The sequence below is a fragment of the Oncorhynchus mykiss genome, chromosome 4 (genome assembly GCF_057628025.1).
Source record: "Oncorhynchus mykiss isolate SJ-2025 chromosome 4, ASM5762802v1, whole genome shotgun sequence".
NCBI lineage: Eukaryota > Metazoa > Chordata > Actinopteri > Salmoniformes > Salmonidae > Oncorhynchus > Oncorhynchus mykiss.
Window position 1 is genome coordinate 66,424,817 of NC_143025.1, and position 25,498 is coordinate 66,450,314.

At 43.0% G+C, this 25,498-nt stretch overlaps 1 protein-coding gene across 4 annotated transcripts in view; it reads left to right on the forward strand.

Annotated features, from left to right (window-relative positions):
• The window catches only part of LOC110522208 (protein FAM184A), a 161,026-nt gene that overhangs the window by 58,129 nt on the left and 77,399 nt on the right, over window positions 1-25,498 (forward strand). For all 4 annotated transcript variants that reach the window (XM_021600413.3, XM_021600411.3, XM_021600410.3 and 1 more), the window contains exons 3-4: window positions 17,824-18,678; window positions 21,673-21,808. In XM_021600413.3, the coding sequence (XP_021456088.1) occupies window positions 17,824-18,678; window positions 21,673-21,808 (991 nt within the window). The remainder of the gene's footprint in view (window positions 1-17,823; window positions 18,679-21,672; window positions 21,809-25,498) is intronic.

Here is a 25,498-nt window from a genome sequence, read left to right on the forward strand (position 1 = left end):
AAACATTTCTAAAAACCTGTTTTTGTGGGGTATCGTGTATTGATTGCTAAGCATTTTTTTTTAAATGTGGGAAAAGTCATGGGATCTGAATAGCTTCCGAAGGCACTGTACCTCCACTGGTATGACATCGAACCTTGGAGTTTTCCCTGACTTAAATATTTTAATTGCAACAAGAAGTTCCTCCTCTGTATTTTGGCCTTCACATGAGTCGTTCTGTACTCCTGTTCATTTTAAATTATTAATAGAAAAGAATCCGTACATTTCCCCATGTTCGATCCAGTTCGCTTAATTTAAAAACATATATTACACTAGATCTTGAATAAGTTATTTTAGTTTTTCCTCTAACTTATTCTGTGCCTCTATGGTAGAGTTTTTATTGCTATCTTTCTGTACTATTAGTCCTTCCATTTCCTTTGTTAATATGGACTCTTTTTGTCACGCCCTGATCTGTTTCACCTGTCTTTGTGCTTGTCTCCACCCCCCTCCAGGTGTCACCCCTCTTCCCAATTATCCCCTGTGTATTTATACCTATGTTCTCTGTCTGTTTGTTGCCAGTTCGTTTTGATTGTTCAAGCTAACCAGCGGTTTTCCTGTCAGCTCCTATCGTTTCCCAGCCTCTCTTTCCTCGTCCTCCTGGTTTTGACCTTTGCCTGTCCTGACCCTGTACCCGCCCGCCTGACCACTCTGCCTGTCCCTGACCCTGTGTCTGCCTGCCATCATGTTCCTTTGCTCCACCTCTGGATTACTGAACTCTGCCTGTCCCTGACCCTGAGTCCGCCTGCCGTCTTGTACCATTGCCTTACCCTGGATTTTCGACCCCTGCCTGCCTTGACCCGTCTTTGCCTACCCGGTTGCTACAATAAACATTGTTACTTTGACTGTCTGCATCTGGGTCTTACCTTGATTCCTGATACTTGTGACCTAAATTGCTTTTGTTTTCAAGATGAGTACTGAATTGCATGGCCTCTAAAGGCACATTCAAAAGTGTCCCCTACAAGATTGGAAAGCTGCCGCGCAGTGTTACTGATGGTAGGCTTTGTTACTTTGGTCCCAGCTCTCTGCAGGTCATTCACTAGGTCCCCCCGTGTGGTTCTGGGATTTTTGCTCACCGTTCTTGTGATCATTCAGAAAATCACATTGTATGATTTTTTTAATGAATTTATTTGCAAATTATGGTGGAAAATAAGTATTTGGTCACCTACAAACAAGCAAGATTTCTGGCTCTCACAGACCTGTAACTTCTTCTTTAAGAGGCTCCTCTGTCCTCCACTCGTTACCTATATTAATGGCACCTGTTTGAACTTGTTATCAGTATAAAAGACACCTGTCCACAACCTCAAACAGTCACACTACAAACTCCACTATGGCCAAGACCAAAGAGCTGTCAAAGGACACCAGAAACAAAATTGTAGACTTGCACCAGGCTGGGAAGACTGAATCTGCTATAGGTAAGCAGCTTGGTTTGAAGAAATCAACTGTGGGAGCAATTATTAGGAAATGGAAGACATACAAGACCACTGATAATCTCCCTCGATCTGGGGCTCCACGCAAGATCTCACCCCGTGGGGTCAAAATGATCACAAGAACGGTGAGCAAAAATCCCAGAACCACACGGGGGGACCTAGTGAATGACCTGCAGAGAGCTGGGACCCAAAGTAACAAAGCCTACCATCAGTAACACACTACGCTGCTAGGGACTCAAATCCTGCAGTGCCAGACGTGTCCCCCTGCTTAGGTCAGTACATGTCCAGGCCCATCTGAAGTTTGCTAGAGAGCATTTGGATGATCCAGAAGAAGATTGTCATATGGTCAGATGAAACCAAAATATAACTTTTTGGTAAAAACTCAACTTGTCGTGTTTGACAAGGACAAAGAATGCTGAGTTGCATCCAAAGAACACCAAACCTACTGTGAAGCATGGGGGTGGAAACATCATGCTTTGGGACTGTTTTTCTGCAAAGGAACCAGGACGACTGATCCGTGTAAAGGAAAGAATGAATGGGGCCATGTAACGTGAGATTTTGAGTGAAAACCTCCTTCCATCAGCAAGGGCATTGAAGATGAAACGTGGCTGGGTCTTTCAGTATGACAATGATCCCAAACACACCGCCCGGGCAACGAAGGAGTGGCTTCGTAAGAAGCATTTCAAGGTCCTGGAGTGGCCTAGCCAGTCTCCAGATCTCAACCCCATAGAAAATCTTTGGAGGGAGTTGAAAGTCCATGTTGCCCAGCAACAGAACCAAAACATCACTGCTCTAGAGGAGATCTGCATGGAGGAATGGGACAAAATACCAGCAACAGTGTGTGAAAATCTTGTGAAGACTTACAGAAAACATTTGACCTCTGTCATTGCCAACAAAGGGTATATAATAAAGTATTGAGATAAACTTTTGTTATTGACCAAATACTTATTTTCCACCATAATTTGCAAATAAATTCATTAAAAATCCTACAATGTGATTTTCTGGATTTTTTTCCCTCATTTTGTCTGTCATAGTTGAAGTGTACCTATGATGAAAATTACAGGCCTCTCTCATCTTTTTAAGTGGGAGAACTTGCACAATTGGTGGCTGACTAAATAGTTTTTTGCCCCACTGTATATAGGCTTATGCACCAGCTCTAATATGCATATGGATGTTTTGAATGAATCATCACCTGAGAAAGCGCTGTCCATTTCATTGTATTAGGCTTTGAAACATTCAAAACGACCATTTTCTCCACTCAATTTCAACCTGTTATTGAACTTCTTTCTTCAATCACAGTGAGTTGAGTTTTAATAGCACTGTTTTGATGATAAGTGTTTGACGTGATTTTCGATTGCTTTTGCGTTGATGTCAGAGTGGTTGGAGGGACTATAGAGCCCTGAGTACCAGGCAATTAGCGACCTCTTGACCGTTAGCGAGTTGGGCACTACTAACGCATGTCCAGAGTGCATAAGATTACCGTGAATCAGCGGTCATGTAGAATTTCACCGTGGTCATGACTCATGCCTGCCGGTGTGGCGATAATATGGTCACTGTAACAGCCCTAGTTCTGACTGCAGTTCCTCCCTATAACAGACCTAATTTTTCTTCTTTGTGTTCATCATCTTCCTGGCCAAGGGTTCAATATCAGGGTAGTATCCATTATCTATTGCCTATCCATTAAAATGTATTGCAAATATTTGGTCAATATCTCATGCTGCAGTAAATTACGAGCGCTCTTCAGAATGCATTTTAGACCAAAGTGGAAAACAAATCAGAAAAATGACTCAATAGGGCCACATAGAGCTGTACTCAAATTCCGAAACGATGCACTCAGGTGGGACATTTACATTTACATTGGATTCTCAACTTTTATGCCTCTGTAACTGCACTGAAAATGTGTTTAGTGTGAGATCAGAACCACTTATTGTAGGCAACAACCCAAGCCATAACATTGCTAAATAGCTAATAAAATGGCTAAACAGACTATCCGCATTGACCCTTATATTATATTTGGGCCTCGGGCGCCCGAGCCATGTCCCGACGTGGAGGATCGTGTTGCGGGAGTGGCCCCAGATGCTGTCGGTCTCGGCGAAGTGCGGATCTGGTGGGAGTCGACATTTTTGCAGTCTCTATGCACATTCACACTCATTTTATGCACATTCTACACCCTCACTCACACACACACTAACACTCCAACACACACACTTAATTTGCTCACATCCACACATTCATACTGACTCTACACACGCACACACACACTCACATAAAATCATCATCATACACACTGCTGCTACTCGGTTTATCATATATCCTGATGCCTAGTCACCTTGCCCCTATACATATCTAACCCTACCACTCCAGTATCCCTGCACATCTTACATATGTTATTGGCACTGGACCTGGAACCGACCCTGTATATAGCTTTCTTGCTTTCTCGTGTTTTTCTTATTTCTATTTCTCGTGTGTTTTTGTTCTACTTTACTTTTTTACACTTTTTATAGCACTACTGCATTGTTGGGAGAGAACAAGCAAGAAAGGAATTTTACTGTGATAGTGCACATAACAATAAAAAAACACTACCCGGCTTCCTCTCTTCAATCAATAGGCACGGCACTGTGAGCGTTCAAAGACTGATCTTTCTCCCAGCTCACACTCCTCCAGTGGGGTTATACATCCGCAATGTGACAAGACCCGTTGACAGGTCTGAGATCAAGGCAGTGATTTGGGAGGGGCCATGGGCTAGGGTTACCATGATGCCAGGCTGCAGGCTGACAGGGATTGATCCCCCCCCTCACTGACTATCACATGGGCTATTCTCCAGCCAGCAGTCAGCCTGTCCAGACTCTAAATGAGCCTGTGGCTGTGTGGGTAGAGCTGATGTCTCTTTGCCCACTACCAAGAAAGACAGACAGACGTCAGATAGAGGACATGTCTAAATGGAGATGACAGACCGTCTGACCGAGTGGCCAGCTGGTCTCCATTCACTGGTGTCTCTGGCCCAAGTAGACCCAGCACTGAGCTGTCACAGTGTGGCCAGACAGACTGTCATATCGGGGTCACAGACACTGTGGTATCTCTGGTAGTTTGATTTACATCCCTCCCTGTTTTAGCCATCCCCCCACAGAGGCCTACTGAGGTCAACTCCAGGAACTGAGGGGTGGAGGAGCGCTTACCTCCCTGACAGCCGGGATTCAATCGGATTCCATATTGCAAGGAACATCATGTAACCTGGACAGCTCTACTGCAGTAAACATGAGCAAGAACATTCAATTATTGCGAAGGAGGTGAGGATTGCGTGACTACAGGAATCGGGTTTGATTGTGTCAGACTCAAGTGTGTGGAAATGATATCAGTAATACCTCTCATTTCCACAACAGTCCAGTTCAGTTTAAGCTCATTGGCTGTCAGATATGATGCCTCTGCTCTCATTCCATAAATGCATGTGCCGTGACATATATCCCCCGACCTTAAACATCCCATTTATATCTTCAAATAGTGGATTATTGGGGCTGCATGCATGTGTGTATGGGATTTTTTAAAAATCATATCCTGCCTGCATGGGGATTTGTCTCTGTGTGTAGATTACACTCACAGGGCAGTAGCAGAACTTGTGAGCCAAATGTTCGTTTTTGAGGTGGGCCAAATGACGCACTGATAACCTTTTCAGCTATCGGCATTTACCTCCGTCTGAGCATTTGGCCTTTTCCATGAGATGTAGCCTATTAAATAGTGTTGTCTCTTTTTTCTTGCGAGTCTGGCTGAAAGCTTCACACCTCAGCCCTCTCTTACAATTACCACTTCCAAGGCGGGACTTTAGAAACTTTAGTCCCTGTGCTGATGGAGCACTGAGTGCAAGGCCAATCAAAGTCCTCCAGTACTCCATTCCCTCAGCCCCTTCTCCTGTCTCTAGCTAGTTCCTGGGATAAGGGGGAGAAAGGAGGCTCCAGTAACAGAAGTGGTTCTTCTTCCCCTGCTGATCAGCCTGTATTCCCCTAGGGCGATGGATCACACAACAAATGAACCATAGCAGTTGGCTGCAATACACTCTGAAAAGGATGCTCCGAAACCCCACAGGGAAATGCCATCACTTTTTGTGCCTCTCAAAAAATGGTCTAAAAAAACTTCCAGATCTTTAAACCATGTTGCCCTCTTGCGTTGTTTGAGGTGTCATCCAGTCATGTGTCACATGAGCCTTCATACTGATATTCCATCTGCTCCAGCAGTGCCACAGTCAGTGTTCTCATCAAGTTCTTTGGCAAACAGCTGTAGAACAAAGCAAGTCATACACACTGATATTTTTACCAATACTGTCTGTGTGTCTACCTGGATGCCAAGCTATCTGAATTGAAACGCTATAACATTTCCTAGAAATTTGAGTGGCTGGCAAGATGTAGTAGGCCCCAGCCCTATAACCATTCTCAGACAGATGATGTTTATACTGTTCCTTCACAGCAAATACTTATTGATCCCATACAGAGGTCGCTGCCCATGTTGGGTGACATCAGGGGCCTGGAAATCATGCCTTCCATCAGCAGGCACGAAACCCCCCTGGTACGCATAGCCTTAACCTGTCATGGCCTGCTAAGGAAGAGGGGAACCACAACAATCAAGGCTTTTCTCACCACCCCCAGCGCTGTGGCCTAGTAAATAGTATTAGATATTTATCAGGTGGTATCCCAGAGGTTGGCACGGGTCCTCTAGTTTCTTTGGCTTCCGTATCTGAGGAAGATGTTGTTCAGGGACAACGGACAATGCTGTTTGAAAGGGGGGGCTATTTTACAATATTGAAATGAGAGGAATGTGATTTAATGATCCTAATCAACCGTTACATTTATGAAGGAGGAGAGTGCTGTGGAGTAAGATCTCATTCAGTAAGGCTTTCAAGGTAGTTAGATGAATCAGAGACAAATTGGTGCATGACTCATTTGTTTTGTGCCCACTCACTACAGGCAACCATTCCACCATCCATTAACATGTGCAATTCCTGTCTGATGGCAAGTGGAGCACATCACTTCCTGTGACCTTCGCCATTGGTCCCAGCTGTAATTCAAATGTGTTGCTATGTAATATTAATAAGGCTACATTTCCATGCAATACTGATAGGAAAGTTCACACTTCTAGTCTCGGCCTACAGTGCAGTGCATCGTGATTAGGCTAGGCTAAGAATTGTAAATGAATAAAGCAGATTAGAGAGCCGTGTGAAACATTCATCACTTTAGCGAAGGTGTGAAAAACCCATCCATCCTAATAATTAAGAAGGCACCAATACAGTTACGCAACAGAACAGAGAGAGGAACACCAACACAACAGCATCAGTGAGTGCGAGTCTCCAGTTTCTATTAGAAGAAGACCGCATGGTACATTATATGTATCTATGTAACCTGGATTGTATCTATGAAAGGAATTGCAGGACCACATTGTCTGATACTAAAGTTGAGGTATATTTATTACAAATACATGGCCCTCAGGCTGAAAAGAACTAAAACATGATACGGGTAACAATAAGAAGACCTACTTGTGGAGACACCTTCTCTCATGTTCTCCCAGGCCCGGAACCCAGGAGACTAGAAGCCCCACCCCATAGCACGCCACTATACCATTCTCACTGGTCACCTGTGATCAGGGATAGAGGGAGGAGAGAGAGGGAACAAAGGGAGAACAAATGATTGCACAACATAATGGAATTACGTTTCCCATTCATACAAATACTTAAGAATAACTATGATAATAATTATAATTATGATTAGAGCTGTGGCGGTCATGTTGTTAGCTGGTGACTGTCAAGCAAATAACTGCCGGTCTCACTGTAATTTACCATTAATTAACATAAACACATTTAGCATCTCCTGGCTTCCACGCATAGCCTACAAGCCACTGATGTAGACCTTTGGAACATCAAGGCCTTCATTTTAAAAAGTCTAATAAATCTGTTTAATATAGCCTACACCATCACAATAAATCCATGATTTATTTTAGACAGGTCTAAAGAAACATGATATGAAGAAAATGTAGTCTATTTCAGGAGAACAGAATAGCATACTCTGAGTTGTCCTTATTTACATTTTACATTTTAGTAATTTAGCAGACGCTCTTCTCCAAAGCGACTTACAGTAGTGAGTGCATACGTTTTAATTATTTCAAATGTACTTTTTTCATATGATTATTATTTTCATTTTTTAAGGCCCTGATCTGGCTATGCCATATGGCTGTGGTCTACACTAGTTAATTTAGCAGACAAGATTTGCTTAGAATTACGTGGCATTATTTTATATTATTTTGTAGTATGAAGATTACAATACATAGCTGAATGAAATGGAAAGGATGTTTTCTCCAAACGTTTTCCGAGGGAGTGAACACAGTCGGCTTCTGTGTTGACAGGTTAACAAAGAAACAGGTCATCCTATACGCTTCATTTAGAGTTATTTATGCAATTTTAGTTGTGATACAAGCGTTAGGCTGTATGTTGTGATTTTTAACACATTCTAAGGCTGCATGATTGGACTCTAATGATGATTTGAAAAAAGTTGCATGTACGCTAAGGCATGAGCTCTGCTTAGTTGCTTGTGCAGGCTGCGCACACTTCATCAGTCTCTCATTCACAATTTGACAAGCACTTGATAATATTCTCACCCATCAGCCTATTATTAATTGAATCTGATCTTTGCATATAGGCTACTAATATATGTGTGGAATTATTTTGGATTAGAATGGTTTACAAAACAAAACATGTCATCCGTAGCCTGCACTCGAATAGTGAATGAATGGAGGTTACGTGCAGTAACATTTTTAATGTGCAAGCATAGGTGGCGCATCCATAAGGATAGGGGAAGCTAAGCTTGTCCTAAAGTAAATTTTATGAAATAGCCAGAATTATATAGCCTAATTAGATTACTCCTGTCTATACAGAAATAAATACATTCATTCAAAATGATTTGGCCACAGAGGATATTTAGCTTCTTAAAAAACAATAAGCTGCTGATTATTTTTAATCGCATTGCCTATAGTCGGAAGGAAAGGCACCGCGCACATTTTGGGCAGATTATTGTTGAGATGCGGCTGTCTGTGAAAAGTAGAGAGGCCAAGGCAGGCATATCGCAATATTTAAGAAAAGCAAATGCAGAAACCCAGCCTAAAATCCCAAACAGCAAGCATTGCAGATGTAGAAGCACAATGGCTAGGACAAACGCCCTAGAAAGGCAGGAACCTAGGAAGAAACCTAGAGAGGAACCAGGCTCTGAAGGGTGGCCAGTCCTCTTCTGGCTGTGCCGGATGGAGATTATAAGAGTACATGGCCATTAAGGCCAGATGTTCAAATGTTCATAGATGACCAGCAGGGTCCAATAATAATCACAGTGCTTGTAGAGGGTGCAACAGGTCAGCACCTCAGGAGTAAATGTCAGTTGGCTTTTCAAAGCCAAGCATTCAGAGGTCAAGACAGCAGGTGCAGGAGAGAGGGAGGGCGAGAGGGAGGGAGGGAGGGAGAGCGAGAGGGATAGGAAAACAGCAGGTCCAGGACAAGGTAGCACGTCCTTTAATTTGGCCTATTAAAAAATATTCTACTAATGTCTCCAGTCCAGTGGCGACCCGTCATTCAGAACAGAGCCCCACCTGTTTAGCCTAGCTCAGTGCTTTCTGTGGTGGTGGGGCAGCCAGCAGAAAATACAGAGCATAGGGGTTGGTAATGTTATCTAGTTGTACCATGATTGGCACAATGTTCTGTCACTCATGGGGACACTACGTCATCGCAGAATCTATGGGGAGAGCTCGGAAATTCAAGCCCCTTGGGTGCTGCCATAGATTTACATTAGAAGTGCCCATCCAAGAAGGCTCAAGGTCATTGGCCACTGATAAAAGGACGTCAAATCACATTATATCTATCGTAGCTTTGATTGGACTGATCATGTCAACATCATACTTTCAAAATCTTAGCTAGAAAGCTAGACAAGTAGTCATCATCATGAATCAAGTCGTCAATCTACTGGCAAATCGTTATGCCATAGTTTGAACATCTCAGATGTCAGTAGAAACCACATTTGTTTAAGCAAGTCACCCATATCAGCTAGGTTTTAAAAAAGGCTAAATAAATGAAGTAAATGAAGCTGAATTAACTGTTTTGCTACCAGAGTGGAGGTAAGGATTCACTCCATGGTGCTGAAAAGAAAGCTTTTGCTGTTGGACAGCTTTGTGTAGGCCCTAATAGTTTGTGGGCACTGTTTGTTACCATCATAGTGCAATAGTGCATGTATTGTTTAGTGTTGTATAGTGTTGTGTAGTGGCTTTCATGTATTGTTTAATGTTGTATAGTGTTGTGTAGTGGCTTTCATGTATTGTTTAGTGTTGTATAGTGTTGTGTAGCGGCATGCATCTAAAAACATTTTTGCCCCACTAAGATGCTCCAGTCATAAATGAAGTGTAGTCGAATTGCATTAAATGTGTTTATAAAAGGCCACATTTTTCATATGCAAAGAAAAAATAAATGTATCTGATATAGCCTAGGCCTACTCTACACTGTACCCACTTAGCCATGCATTGAACTTTATTTATTTTTAACAGTGATTGAGTGTTATATTATTAGCAGCCCAGCATCATAGATTATTGTGAAATAGACACAAATTGCTTATTGGAAATTTGTGACAGGCACACGAAAAAGTATAATTTTTCATGTGCAATAAACAAGTTTGTATACAGTGCATTTCAATCACAGATAAAGACCGTAGGTTACTTAAGACAGAAATGATAGGAGGGAGATAGAAGGGAGGTTGGTTGGGAAGGATGGGTGGGCGTCTAAGCAACCCAAAGGTTGTGTGTTTGAATGTCATCATTGATAACTTTAGCATTTTCGCTAATTAGCCACCTTGCAACTACTTAGCATGTTTCCTGTCCTTCATGAGATCACCAAATGAAACACACTCGTCTTGACTGTTCCTTAAGTGTCCACGGACCATACCCGCATTCTCAAAAAAATACATATTGTTTCGTTTTCCCATTTTGGGGATTAGGAGTTTTGGACAAAGTGAAGCGCTTTGTTCTGGTAGACTCTCTCCCTCAGTACTGATTGGCAGTTTCTACCAGGTATTTATGACCTACCGTAAAGTCATAAAACTGGTAGTGGGGAGAGTGAGAGAGGGGGGAAGCCACGATATACACCACCATAAGGCCATGCCGTGACAGTAGGCTATCTTACATGTCTGCAAATGCTATTATTCAAGTAATGCTTTTTTATATAAAGGGGAATTATCATATTATCAAAATGATCTCCCCCAAACTTTAAACTCACCTTCCACCTATTTAGGCCAGTTAGACTACACCACGTTTGGCTACGTTTGGAGTTATTTGGCCACATTAGTTATGATACAAACCTCATTGGAACATATAGGCTACATGAGGTGTGCGACTATGATTTGAAAAAGTCACAACAACTAAAAGTATTGCTCTGTTTCTTGTCTTACTGCAAACTCTGGTCATCATTCACAAGTGATAATACATCATTCACAAATTATATATTGTCACCCATCAGACTATTCTTAATTTAATCTTGTCTTTACATGTACTAAATAATATATGTGTGAAATTAGTTTGGATTTAGAGTGGACTGTCGGAACAGGGGCAGGGGGAAAAATACATGTAACCTATGCACTTGAATAGTGAATGGAGGACAATTTTCCTGTGGTTTATTTTCATGCGAGCCAGGTAGGCGATACTCCTGTTGTAAAGAGAAGCAATGTTCTTCATATTAGGAAAGTTGAGAAATAAATATAGTAGGCCTAGCCTATAGAAAGCTGATGGGATCCTCATCTTTTTATTAGCGGCCATCACTCTGTTTTCTCACGCAATTGCATTGCCCAATGAAATGTTTTACAACATGAGTTCATGGGCTCTCATGAAGTGTTTGATTAGATTTTTTTATCACATTTGCATTGATGTCAGATTGATTAGAGAGGACAATAGAGTGCTGAGGAGCAGGCCATTAGTGACTAGCAGTTAGCAAGTTTGGTAAGCTACTAATGACCAAAAGAAGCATCTGAGCGCAGTTTTGTAGAAGCCTAGTTACCGTGACTAAATGGTCATGTGGAATTTGACTGCAGTCATGACTAGTGACCGCCATTGTGTGGCGGTAATATGGTCACCGTAACAGCCCTGATTATGATATGGGCCAATATAGAATGGAGGATGAACACAAACATTCATACATCCACTCTCATACTCAGCCCCGCTTCTAGATAGAGATGGCAGGCACCCCATGAAGGCCTCCCTTCACATGCCCATCTATTATTTAATAAAGGGCCACAGCCAATCAAACCTGCCTTAGATAAGATCACACGATGACTTGTGTAAAGACCGTTAAGCTACTACTGCCTATGTACGTAAACCATAATCTTCTGTCTATGAGAGGCTTAAAGCTGCAACATGTAACCTTTTGGGTGACCTGACCAAATTCACATAGAAATGTGAGTTATAGATCTGTCATTCTAATTGAACGCAAGTCTATGTGGGCTATTTCTATGCTTCCCGCTCTTAAGTTTTGTTTTTGCATCTTTTACTTTTGGTTTTGTACACCAGCTTCAAGTAGCTAAAAATACAATATTTTTGGTTATGTAAAATATATTTCGCAGCGGTTTAGATGGTACAATGATTCTCTACACTGCTTGTTTTGTCACATAAACTGAAATTAGGCAAACTATTCGATTTGAGCAACCTTTAAGGTACGCCAAACCCTTCCATTTAATTTGACCTTGGAGAAAAATCATATATGACGTATTGCTAAGTCAGGCATTTAAAATAAACTTATTCACAATCAGGCCATGTAAATGCTGCAGTGGGGGAATTTTGGTGTCACACTGCTGGAGAATCTGCTCAGCATAGCAAAGTTCCAGTCAGTGTTCCCTCTGTATGAAACAAAGCACAGTTTACAGAGCTGGCCCTATGCTACCCCCTTATCTGCCTTAATTACCTCCTGGATTTTAGGTGCACCTTGCAGTTTAGTGGAAACTGTGCCCATAATGACTCTAATTAGCACTATCTTTCGACTTCATTAAATCCATTTCCACACTTAATGCATATTCAGTAGCTTTGCGAATCAGCATCTTCACTTCTTTAAAGAGCCTCTGAGGTGGTTGATGCGGTATATTTGCACGTGACTTAGTCCAACTAATACTGAATAGTAAATACAAGTTAGGAATTAAGTTTACAAAACTGGAAATATTCTAAAGTCACATTAGTGAGATTGGCTTTTAAATTGGCTGCAACTGCATCCTATTATAGTGGGATACAGTCAATGGCATGACCGAGGCATTAATGGCGGACAGGCACTCTGCTGTCCTTTGAGATATATCCGCTCAAAGCTATACTGAACAAAAATATAAATGCAACATGCAACAATTTCAAAGATTTTACTGAGTTACAGTTCATATAAGGACATCAGTCAATTGAAATAAATGAATTAGGCCCAAATCTATGGATTTCATATGACTGGGAATATAGATATGCATATGTCGGTCACAGATACCATAAAGAAAAAGGTATGGGCGTGCATCAGAAAAACAGTCAGTATCGGGGGGGTGACCACCATTTGCCTCATGCATGGCGACACGTTGCCTTTGCTTTAGGTTTGCTCAAGCTGTTGATTGTGGCCTGTGGAATGTTGCCCCACTTCAATGGTTGTGCGAAGTTGCTGGATATTGGCGGGAAATGGAAAACCCTGTCGTACATACACTACCGGTCAAAATAGTTTTTCTTTATTTTTACTATTTTCTGCATTGTAGAATATTAGTGAAGACATCACAACTATGAAATAACACATATGGAATCAAGTAGTAACCAAAAAAAGTGTTAAACAAATCTAAATATGTTTTATATTTGAGATTCTTCAAATAGCCACCCTTTGCCTTGATGACAGCTTTGCACACTCTTGGCATTCTCTCAACCAGCTTCATGATGTAGTCACCTGGAATGCATTTCAATTAACAGGTGTGCCTTCTTAAAAGTTAATTTGTGAAATGTATTTCCTTCTTAATGCATTTGAGCCAATCTAAGTCCATTAGAGTTACTAGCCTCAGACATTGCATCCCAAATAAATGCTTCACAGATTTCAAGTAACAGACACATCTCAACATCTACTGTTCAGAGGAGACTGTGTGAAATCAGGCCTCCATGGCTGCAAAGAAACCACTACTAAAGGACACCAATAATAAGAAGAGACTTGCTTGGGCCAAGAAACACGAGCAATAGAACGAGCAATAGACATGAGACCGGTGGAAATGTGTCCTTTGGTCTGGAGTCCAAATTTGAGATTTTTGGTTGTCTTTGTGAGAAGCGGTGTTGGTGAACGGATGATCTCTGCATGTGTATTTTCCACCGTAAAGTATGGAGGAGGAGGTGTTCTGGTGTGGGGTGATTTGCTGGTGACACTGTCTGTGATTTATTTACAATTCAAGGCACACTTGGCCAGCATGGCTACCACAGCATTCTGCAGCGATACACCATCCCATCTGGTTTGGGCTTAGTGGGACTATCATTTGTTTTTCTACAGGAAAATGACCCAACACACCTCCAGGCTGTGTAAGGGCTATTTGACCCAGAAGGAGAGTGATGGAGTGCTGCATCAGATGACCTGGGTTCCACAATCCCCCGACCTCAACCAAATTGAGATAGTTTGGGATGAGTCGGACCACAGAGTGAAGGGAAAGCAGCCAATAAGTGCTCAGCATATGTGGGAACTCCTTCAAGACTGTTGCAAAAGCATTCCAGTTTAAGCTGGTTGAGAGAATGCCAAGAGTGTACAAAGCTGTCATCAAGGCAAAGGGTGGCTATTTGAATAATCTAAAATCAATTTGATTTGTTTAACACTTGTTTGGTTTCTACATGATTCCATATGTGTTATTTCATAGTTTTGATGTCTTCACTATTATTCTACAGTGTAGAAAATAGTAAAAATAAAGAAAAACCCTTGAATGAGTATCTGTTCCAAAACGTTTGACTGGTAGTGTATCTATCCAGAGCATCCCAAACATGCTCAATGGGTGACCTGTCTGGTGAGTATGTAGGCCATGGAAGCACTGGGACATTTTCAGCTTTCAGTTTCTGCAGACATTTTCTGTTTGTGTAAACCCACAGTTTCAACAGCTGTCTGGGTGGCTCCTCTCAGACGCCGGATGTGGAGGTCCTGTGCTGGCGTGGTTACACATGGTCGGCGGTTGTGAGGCCGGTTGGTAGTACTACTAAACGACATTAGTAGAGAAATTAACATTAAATTATTTGGCAACAGCTCTAATGGACATTCCTGCAGTCAGCATGCCAATTGCACGCTGTCTCAAAACTTGAGACGTCAGTGGCATTGTGCTGTGTGACAAAACTGCATATTTTGGAGTGACCTTTTCTTGTCCCCAGCAGAAGGTGCACCTGTGTAATCATCATGCTGCGTAATGATCAGCTTCTTGATATGCCACACCTGTCAGGTGGATGGATTATTTTAGCAAAGGAGAAATGCTCACTGTCAAGGATGTAAAAAAATATGTTTGCACAAAATTTGAGAGAAATAAGCTTTTTGTGCTTTCATTTCAGCTCAAGAAACATGTGACCAACACTTGACATGTTGCGTTTTATATTTTTGTTCAGTATAATTTGGCACTGTTTACAGAGCGTCCCATTGTACTGAACATAATGTTACCCTTCCGCACTCCTCTGCAAATGGAGGTGATAATCGCTATCATCAAGGTCTCATTTTCTGATGTTCAGACATTAGTAATGACCCCTGCTCTGGGCGGTAGAAGTGATTCAATCACCAGTGCCAGGAGAGGAGGAGAAGCATTGCATTTCTCAGACCTGAGCTGAGCTCTCCTTTTTTGGGGCAGATGATGCCTCTTTAAGTGCCGAACATGCTGGCTTCAGCCCAAAGATTAACATCCACAACCAGAGGGCTTTGAGTTTGACACCCGCTGTTCACTTCCATATCTACATCTTGCTACCTGGGATTACTGGTCATTTATGGCAATAATTCAGATCCATACTCCTTTGTGTATCATAATTCTGTATTCCAGAGTGTGCGAGATGGGCAATGCTGAGTAGTTCGCTCTGGAAACTTAACCCAGAGCCTCCAGTGTTGCCTTGAGATGTATTTTCCCTTTTGTGATCTAAGAGTTCGCCCTTTCCTCTCTGTCTTCAGCTTCCTCAAATCGTTCTGGGGAACATGAACAAGGCTCACCTTTAAGCAATTACTGGAGCTTAGTGTTAAGACGGAGACAGTTAGCAGACACATTCGTAGCGAGCAGTAAGTAGGTCTAGGCCCACTCTTGGGGCTTTCAGCTCATGTTTCAGGCTGACTACTAAGCAGCCAGTGTTATATTGGGTTCCTCCGTCAGTGATGAATGCATCCATCTGCAATCACAGATTCAGCCTACACAATGCGTTGTACAAAAATCTATTCTGTAACGCTCTGTGCTCTTTAAGTGCTGTCTTATTCATTAGCCCAGTCACTGTCATTATGAGAACATCTCAGCCAGCAGGACCACACATTGATCTCACCTGGGGAGGTGGGGATGGATGATGGTAATAACACACGGAGCCTAACATAGTGGTTCGGGAGCAGAGGGTAGCCTTTTAATTAAAGGAGGAGGATATGGGTTTTGGGAAACAGCTAGACTCGTGATAAAGAAAAAGACAGGCAGCAGCAGTACTTTGATGAGTCTGCAATCGATACAGAACTTTGACGTTGATTTGTTTCACTCTTGTCAGTGCATTTCGTTTGCGTTCTATTTGAAACAGAACACATACGCCTAAGTCAGTTCATCTCTCGCTCTCTTTTTGGAAGAGAATCCTGCAAGAATGCTGAGTAAGCTCATTCCAAAGCCCTTGGCTCTACTAAATGGCTGTAGGGTCCTTGCTGCAGGAGCTGACGGTGCTGAGCCGTGCCTGGCTGCGTGAAAGAGATAAAATTGATGGAGGCTATATGGGAGGTAGTCCTGGGTTCCTCTCAGGTCAAATGGAGGGGAGAATCCATTATGGAATGATGACACCACGTCACGGTTCTCTGCCAAAGCCATCTCACCCGCTGAGACCATGGGACCACAGACCGCTCTCTCTCTCTCTCACTCTCTATCCATCCATCTCTCTCTCACTCCCTCCCTCTTTATCTCTCCCTCTATCTCTCTCTTCACATGTGGCTGGCTAGATTGCCGCGCTAACACCAGATAGGCCCAGAACTTTTAGCTTTTTCCCCTAATCATTTGTCAAAACAATTATGGAAATGAATTCTGACTCAGCCCCTCATCGCTTGTGAGGAACTTCACAAGCTGGGGTCCTTTCATTCCCCTAAAATGCATTTCAACGAGGACATTATTATTTTATCTAGAGGATGGATATGATTAGGCCTAAGGTCTATAATGGGTATTGAGCTGAGATACTGCTGCATAGGCCTCTTATCTCCTTTGAGACACGAGAATGTGATTGAAAGATTGCAGGGGAGGTTACAATGGGAAGCCAGGAATCCCTGGTGGTTTTGTATTTTCTTGAATAAACCTTTGATAAAAATGTTGTCCTACCCGGTTGGGTACAATGTGTTGCATTTACTATCATTTGATGAAGAGCTGTAACAGACCATCTTAAGAGTGATAACAAAAGAAGTTTGTTTCAACGTATTATAAAAAAATTGCATATCAAAAACACTGGCAAGTTGGCGACACATTTAAGAACTTCACAATCCTTCCCATGTTTTCACCCTGGTGTACAAAATATGGATATAATTCTCAGAAAAGGGCATTTTATTTTTCTTTTCTTTTCTATCTTATTGTGATGACAGGCTTTTGTACTAAGTAAACGAGGATTATTCAACTGTTCAGCATGATTAATTATTGGATGTGTGTATCTGGTGAGAAAACAAATAGCCTTATTCCGTAGGGCAGCAGCCCGGAGCAAACACCCTGGATCAGTAGGGGGAGGATTAGATTAGGGGACATTTCTCATGGCTCTTAAACTGTAAATGTAAAACTCATTTTCTCCCAAAATCACTTTGTAGTCAGATTATCCGGGCTTTCAGTTGGAAGTAATTTTGGGGGAGTAAAGGTCAGCCAGTCACTCCACTGTCAATCATGCGTCTCATAAGTGTTTTATGACTGCTGTCAGACAGTTAATGTATTGATAAACCTTTTATTTTCAGGGCAATGCCATCATATCATCGTACAAAGCTTGAACTTTCTTGCTGATGTACATTAAGGCTTTTTTTATCACCTGATCCGGAGATGCCTGCTAACACGTCACCATACAGGTTTTTTGCTGAGGGACATCTCCAGCACCCGTTCAAAGCCATTGGATATGCGTTTGTTCTATCCGGTCTCCCATTCTAATTTTCTTCCTGCCTCCCCAGGTGATCTACGCCCTCAACACCAAGAACGACGAGCACGAGGCGGCCATCCAGATACTGAAGGAGGCGCACGAGGAGGAGGTGCAGCAGATCCTGTCGGAGACGCGGGAGAAGATCATGCAGTACAAGGGCAAAATCAGTGACGAGATGGACCTGAAGCAGCGCATCCAGTCCATGGAGGAGTCCATGGAGCTGCATGAGCGCATGAAGCGCCAGGCCCTCGCAGAGTTTGAGACCTACCGGCAGCGCGTGGAGGACATGCAGCTGTGCACCGAGGCGCAGCACACACAGCGTGTTGTCACCATGTCCCGCGAGGTGGAGGAGATGCGCCGCTCGTTCGAGGAGAAACTGCGCTTCTTCGGCACAGCACAGGCCCAGTTTGAGCAGGAGAAGAAGCTGGTGCTGGAAGAGCTGAAGGCCAACCATCGGCAGGAGGTGTCGGAGCTGCTCCGCAGCCACCAGAGCCAGAACCAGAACCACAGCAAGGACCAGGAGAAACTGGGCCAGCTGCACAAGGCGGAGGTGGAGTCCCTGTCGGAGCGCGTGGAGGAGGTGAAGGGGGACAAGAAGAGGCTGGTGGAGGAGTACGAGGCCAAGCTCAACAAGGCTCAGGCCTTCTACGAGCGCGAGCTAGAGGCCATGAAGCGCACGCAGCAGCTCACCGCAGACAACCTGCAGGCCTGGAAGAAGACTGAGGCGGAGCTGCGGAGGGAGTTCCACATGCAGGAGGCAGCGCTGCAGAAGACCCTGGGGAAGCTGCGCTCCGAGCTGCAGAGGGTGCAGGAGGAGGCGCGGGAACACAGGGAGAAGTCCCACAAGTTGCAGGCCTCGCTCACTGCAACCGAGAGCAACATCAAGGTAAGATAGGCTGTGGAGATACCCCTCTGTGGCTTAAATGTCCCAATGAAAGGCCCCAAAGCTATTAGTCTTAAAACCTGTTAACCCCCATTCAGCTTAAAAGGCGGCGCAGGGAATTCAAAAATAAAAAAAATATCCAATACCTCAAATGAAAGATACCCATCATGTCCGATTTTTAAAATGTTTTACAGCGAAAACACAACATATATTTATGTTAGACCACCACCAAATCAAAGGGAAAACGCAGCCATTTTTTCCAGCCAAAGATAGAGTCACAAAAGCAGGATTAGAGATAAAATGAATCACTAACCTTTTGAAAATCTTCATCAGATGACACTCATATGACATGTTACACAATACATTTATGTTTTGTTCGGTAATATGCATATTTATATCCACAAATCTCGGTTTACATTGACGCCATGTTCAGAACTGCCTCCAAAATATCCGGAGGAATTATAGAAAGCTACGCCAGATAACAGAAATACTCATCATAAACTTTGACTAAAGATACATGTTCTACATATAATTAAAGATACACTGGTTCTTAATGCAACCGCTGTGTCAGATTTTTTTTAAACGTTACGGAAAAAGCCTAACATTGCAATAATCTGAGACAGGACGCATTCCCTTCAGCCTTCGTCTCTCCCGAGCCCGTACGGGAGTTGTAGCAATGAGACAAGATAGTAGCTACTACAACAATTGGATACCACGAAATTGGGGAGAAAGAGGGGTAAAATAAAAATAAAAAAAAACATTCAAAAAAAAAACAAATAAATAAAAATCTTCAGGATGTTATTATCATATATATCCAATAACGTTCCAACCGGATCATACGTTTTCAGCTGCAGCCAAAGAGAAATGCGCCACAGAAAAATGGCATTCTGTCGGGACACTGACTATTTCCCCTCCCATTCGGTCAAAGTTCACAGCAAATGCTCCATTCCACTTTCTACTGAATGAGGACATCTAGTGGAAGGCGTAGGAAGTGCTACCAGATCCATATCTTGTTGGGAAAGGAAGGGGCGATGACGTCAAAGTTGCCCCACATTCAGAATTTCACTTCTTGTTTGGAAGATTGCCTGCCCTATGAGTTCTGTTATACTCACAGACATAATTCAAACAGTTTTAGAAACTTCAGAGTGTTTTCTTTCCAATAGTAAAAATAATATGCATATATTAGCAATCTAGGACAGAGTAGGATACAGTTCACTATGGGCACGCAATTCATCCAAAGTGAAAATACTGCCCCCTATCCTCAACAAGTTTTAAAGAGATACACATGTCCACTTCATAGTAGAAGATATGTAGCTAGCGTTGATGTTGTATTATTACGGTAATCTTTCGTTTAGCCCAGAAAGCATTTAATACAGGTAACTGCCAAAATAAAGGACACACCAACATAGTGTCTTTATTGGGCATTGGGCCACCACAAGCTGCCAGAACAGCTTCAATGCGCCTTGGCATAGAGTCTACAAGTGTCTGAAACTCTGTTGGAGGGATTCGACTCCATTCTTCCACAAGAAATTCCATCATTTGGTGTTTTCTTGATGGCGGTGGAAAACGATGTCTCAGGCGCCGCACCAGAATGTCCTATAAGTATTCAGTTAAGTTGAGCTCTGTTGACTGAGACACACACGCTCTTTAAACCCCCTATGCTCCTATGAAACCCCTCTTTCAAAGTCACTGAGATCTCTTCTAGCCATGGTAGCCAAAATAATGAGCAACTTTCTACACTTGACCCTAAGCATGATGTGATTTTAATTGCTTAATTCATACAGGAAGTGTTTCCTTTATTTTGGCAATTACCTGAGTGATAATCCTGAAAATCCCAGTATGATTTAATTGTAATTTAATAATACTGGTTACTATAGATATTCCCTTTCAGTAAACCAAAGACCTAGTCCCCGTAACATGTATTGGTGGGTCTTTGTTAGCTAGCTAATTTATCAGACTGTGTTATATGGATAGCTCCCAGGAGCCCATCCAGTCAGTTTAGTATGAGATGGGTGCCTACTGCTTATCAGGAAGGCAGGTGTGACACGATGATATCAGCCATGTCACCACAATTGCATTTTTCATTAAGAGAAACAAAACAAACTGAGAGAGCGATTAAAGCATGTCCTCTTTCCCTAAACAGCTCATTGCACACACACCTGCACATCAGGGAAATATCACACCCCACGGACCAATCAGAATAGGAAATCACACCATACTAGACAATCAAAATGTATCCCCCTGTTTCACTCACTTCCAGATGTTTATTTCACTGTAGCTAAATGTTGTGTCCCTCTACAAAGAATGCAGACGTAATTTAGGCCTAGTGAATGGCAGACAATTTGGAGAAAGAAAGCCGGGCTGTAAAAGTAGTCTACATTTGGCTCTTAAGATACTCCATCTTATCATCAAATAGATTTTGGGCAAGACTTTTGTGGTTAACACCCAGATATTCCGTTAGTGAAATAGATTCTTGCTTGAGGAAATGTAGTCCCTTAATCTATTAATTTAAAGGACATCGACTCCTCCATACAGATTTTTCAGATTTAAAAAAAAAAATCCGCCAAACGAGTCAAGATATTTATTAGAACACCACTTGCAAATGGGCTTTATTCCCATGGGAAATGTAAAGCTAAGTGCCTATTTCATGGCCAATCCGATGTATTATTTCAAAAGGAACGAGTCCTTGAGAGCAGTAGACAACATGCATTATGCTGTAAACGCTGTCCAATTAAGAATGAAAAGTGGTTATTCTCTCTACATCTTTACAGAGAGTGAAAATGCAGGAATTAAAAAAGAGAGTGATGGTGATAAGAGAGAAGGAGAAAGAAAGAGAGAAAGTTAAGTGATAATTAGAGAGTATGAGTGAGTGAGTCATATATACTGTATCATTGTTTAGGGAGAGTGAATGAACACAGTGAGTTGGCCCTGTGCTACAGTAGGTGTGTCTGTGCCTCGGTAGTGTAGGCTAACCTGTGCTCTGTGTCTGTGCTCCAGGACTTGAGCAAACAGCTGGACGAGGTGACGCAGGATGCCGAGATCGTGGAGATCCGACAGAAGGAGGCCGAGTGCGAGCTGGAGGCCACCAGAGATCGTGTGCAGCAGCAGGCCACAGAGATCCTCCTCAAAGCCAGTGAGTTGCATGCCACCCTCCTCCCCACCTCCTCTCTATTAAAGTTCTTAACCCTAGCGGTAAACGCTGCACTCTCCTTCTCTTCCCCTCGTCTCTCTCTCCCCTCTCCTCCCTCTGTTACTGGCAGTATACACCCTACTGCACTCTCTCCCTACTCCTCTTTTCTTTTTCTCCTCCTACTGACAGACTATGCACCTGCTTCTCCTCCTTCATGCTCTCTCTGTTACAACCCACAGTACTACACTACCTGAAAAACACGAGTGAATAGTGGCCTACTGCACTCTTGGTCCTACATGATTCCCACCAATATTGACGTCTATGTATACAGTATCTCAGCAAGTCATGAAATAATGTTGGTTCAAATTGACCAGCCTTTGCCCAGCCTTTGCCTCCCGAGTGGCGCAGCAGTCTAAGGCACTACAGATCCGGGTTCGATCCCAGGCTGTGTCACAGCGGCCGCGACCGGGAGACCCATGAGGCGGCGCACAATTGGCCCAGCGTTGTCCGGGTTAGGGGAGGGTTTGGCCGGGATGTCCTTGTCCCATCGCGCTCTAGCGACTCCTGTGGCGGGCCGGACGCATGCATGCTGACATGGTCACCAGGTGTACAGTATGGTGTTTCCTCCGACACGTTGGTGCGGCTGGCTTCCGGGTTAAGCGAGCAGTGTGTCAAGAAACAGTGCGGGAGTTGCAGCGATGGGACAAGACTGTAACTATGTGGACTATGTATTTTTGTAAATAACAGCTGGTGCACGATATCTAAGGAAGTCTCGAGCTATTGCTCGCCTGAGGTAGAGTATCTTATGATAAACTATTTTTCGTAGCTGTTTATGTACCACCACAGTCAGAGGCTGGCACTAGACAGCATTGAATGATCTGTATTCTGCCACAAGCAAACAAGAAACGTTAACCCAGAGGCGGCGCTGCTAGTAGCTGGGGACTTTAATACAGAGAAACTTAAATCCGTTTTTACCAAATTTCTATCAGCATGTTAAATGTGCAACCTGAGGGGAAAAAACTCTGGACCACCTTTACTCCACACACAGAGATGCATACAAACCTCTCCCTCGCCCTCCATTTGGCAGGTCTGACCATAATTATATCCTCCTGATTCCTGCTTAGAGGCAAAAATTAATGCAGGAAGCACCAGTGACTAGATCAATAAAAAAGTGGTCAGATGAAGCAGATGCTAAGCTACAGGACTGTTTTGCTAACACAGAATGAAATATGTTCTGGAATTCCCCCGATGGCATTGAGGAGTACACCACATCAGTCATTGGCTTCATCAATAAGTGCATCGACGATGTCGTCCCCACAGTGACCGTACGGACATACCCCAACCAGAAGCCATGGATTACAGGCAACATCCGCACTGAGCTAAAGGCTAGAGCTGCCGCTTTCAAGGAGCTGGACTCTAACCCGGAATCTAATAAGAAATCCTGCTATGCCCTCCGACGAACCATCAAACAGGCAAAGTGTCAATACAGGACTAAGATTGAATCGTACTAGACCGGCTCTGACGCTCATTGGATGTGGCAGCCGAGAGCTGCCCAGTGCTACGAGCCTACCAGACGAGCTAAACAACTCTCAGGTTGAGAGCTTTAAGTTCCTTGGTGTCCACATCACCAACAGACTAACATGGTCCATGCACACCTAGACAGTCATGAAGAGGGCAACGACAAAACCTATTCCCCCTCAGGAGACTGAAAAGATTTGGCATGGGTCCTCAGATCCTCAAAAGGTTCTACTGCTGCACTATCGAGAGCCTGGTATGGCAACTGCTCGGCCTCCGACCGCAAGGCACTACAGAGGGTAGTGCATACGGCCCAGTACATCACTGGGGCCAAGCTTACTACCATCCAGGACCTCTATACCAGTCTGTGTCAGAGGAAGGCCCTAAAAATTGTCAAAGACTCCAGCCACCCAAGTCGTAGACTGTTCTCTCTACTACCGCATGGCAAGGGGGACCGGAGTGCCAAGTCTGAGTCCAAGAGGCTTCTAAACAGCTTCTACCCCCAAGACATGACTCCTGAACACCTAATCAAATGGCTACCCAGACTATTTGCATTGCTCCCCCCTTATAATCTCGCTATTGTTATTTTACTGCTGCTCCTTAATTACTTGTTGTTTTTATTTCTTATTCTATCTGTATTTTTAAAAACTGTATTGTTGGTTAGGGGCTCGTAAGTAAGCATTTCACTGTCAACAAGGTCTACTACACCTGTTGTATTCGGCGTATGTGTCTAATAAAATTTGATTTGATTTGGATATTACGAAAATGTACAAAATAATATATGTATATATAAACATAAAACAAACATAAAATACGTTGTGGTATAAGCTACAGACAACGAACACAATTACATTTTATCAATGGCAATTTGAATGCACAAAATTACCATGACGAGGTCCCGAGGCCCATTGTGAGGCCCATATCTGTATTCCCAGTCATGTGAAATCCATATATTAGGGCCTAATGAATTCATTTCATCTGACTCATATGAACTCAGTGAAACTCAGTGAAATCTTTGAAATTGTTTCATGTTGTCTATATAATGTCTATATTTTTTGTCCAGTATACAGTGGGTCAAAAAAGTATTTAGTCAGCCACCAATTGTGCAAGTTCTCCCACTTAAAAAGATGAGAGAGGCCTGTAATTTTCATCATAGGTACACTTCAACTAAGACAGATAAAACGAGATTAAAAAAATCACATTGTAGGATTTTTAATGAATTTATTTGCAAATTATGGTGGAAAACAAGTATTTGGTCACCTACAAACAAGCAAGATTTCTGGCTCTCACATACCTGTAACTTCTTCTTTAAGAGGCTCCTCTGTCCTCCACTTGTTACCTGTATTAATGGCACCTGTTTGAAGTTGTTATCAGTATAAAAGACACCTGTCCACAACCTCAAACAGTCACACTCCAAACTCCACTATGGCCAAGACCAAAGAGCTGTCAAAGGACACCAGAAACAAAATTGTAGACCTGCACCAGGCTGGGAAGACTGAATCTGCAATAGGTAAGCAGCTTGGTTTGAAGAAATCAACTGTGGGAGCAATTATTAGGAAATGGAAGACATACAAGACCACTGATAATCTCCCTCGATCTGGGGCTCCACGCAAGATCTCACCCCGTGGGGTCAAAATGATCACAAGACCGGTGAGCAAAAATCCCAGAACCACACGGGGGGACCTAGTGAATAACCTGCAGAGAGCTGGGAGCAAAGTAACAAAGCCTTCCATCAGTAACACACTACGCCACCAGGGACTCAAATCCTGCAGTGCCAGACGTGTCCCCCTGCTTAATTAAGCCAGTACATGTCCAGGCCCGTCTGAAGTTTGCTAGAGAGCATTTGGATGATCCAGAAGCAGATTGGGAGAATGTCATATGGTCAGATGAAACCAAAATAAAACTTTTTGGTAAAAACTCAACTCGTCGTGTTTGGAGGACAAATAATGCTGAGTTGCATCCAAAGAACACCATACCTACTGTGAAGCAGGGGGGTAGAAACATCATGCTTTGGGGATGTTTTTCTGCAAAGGGACCAGGACGACTGATCCGTGTAAAGGAAAGAATGAATGGGGCCATGTATCGTGAGATTTTGAGTGAAAACCTCCTTCGATCAGCAAGGGCATTGAAGATGAAACGTGGCTGGGTCTTTCAGCATGACAATGATCCCAAACACAC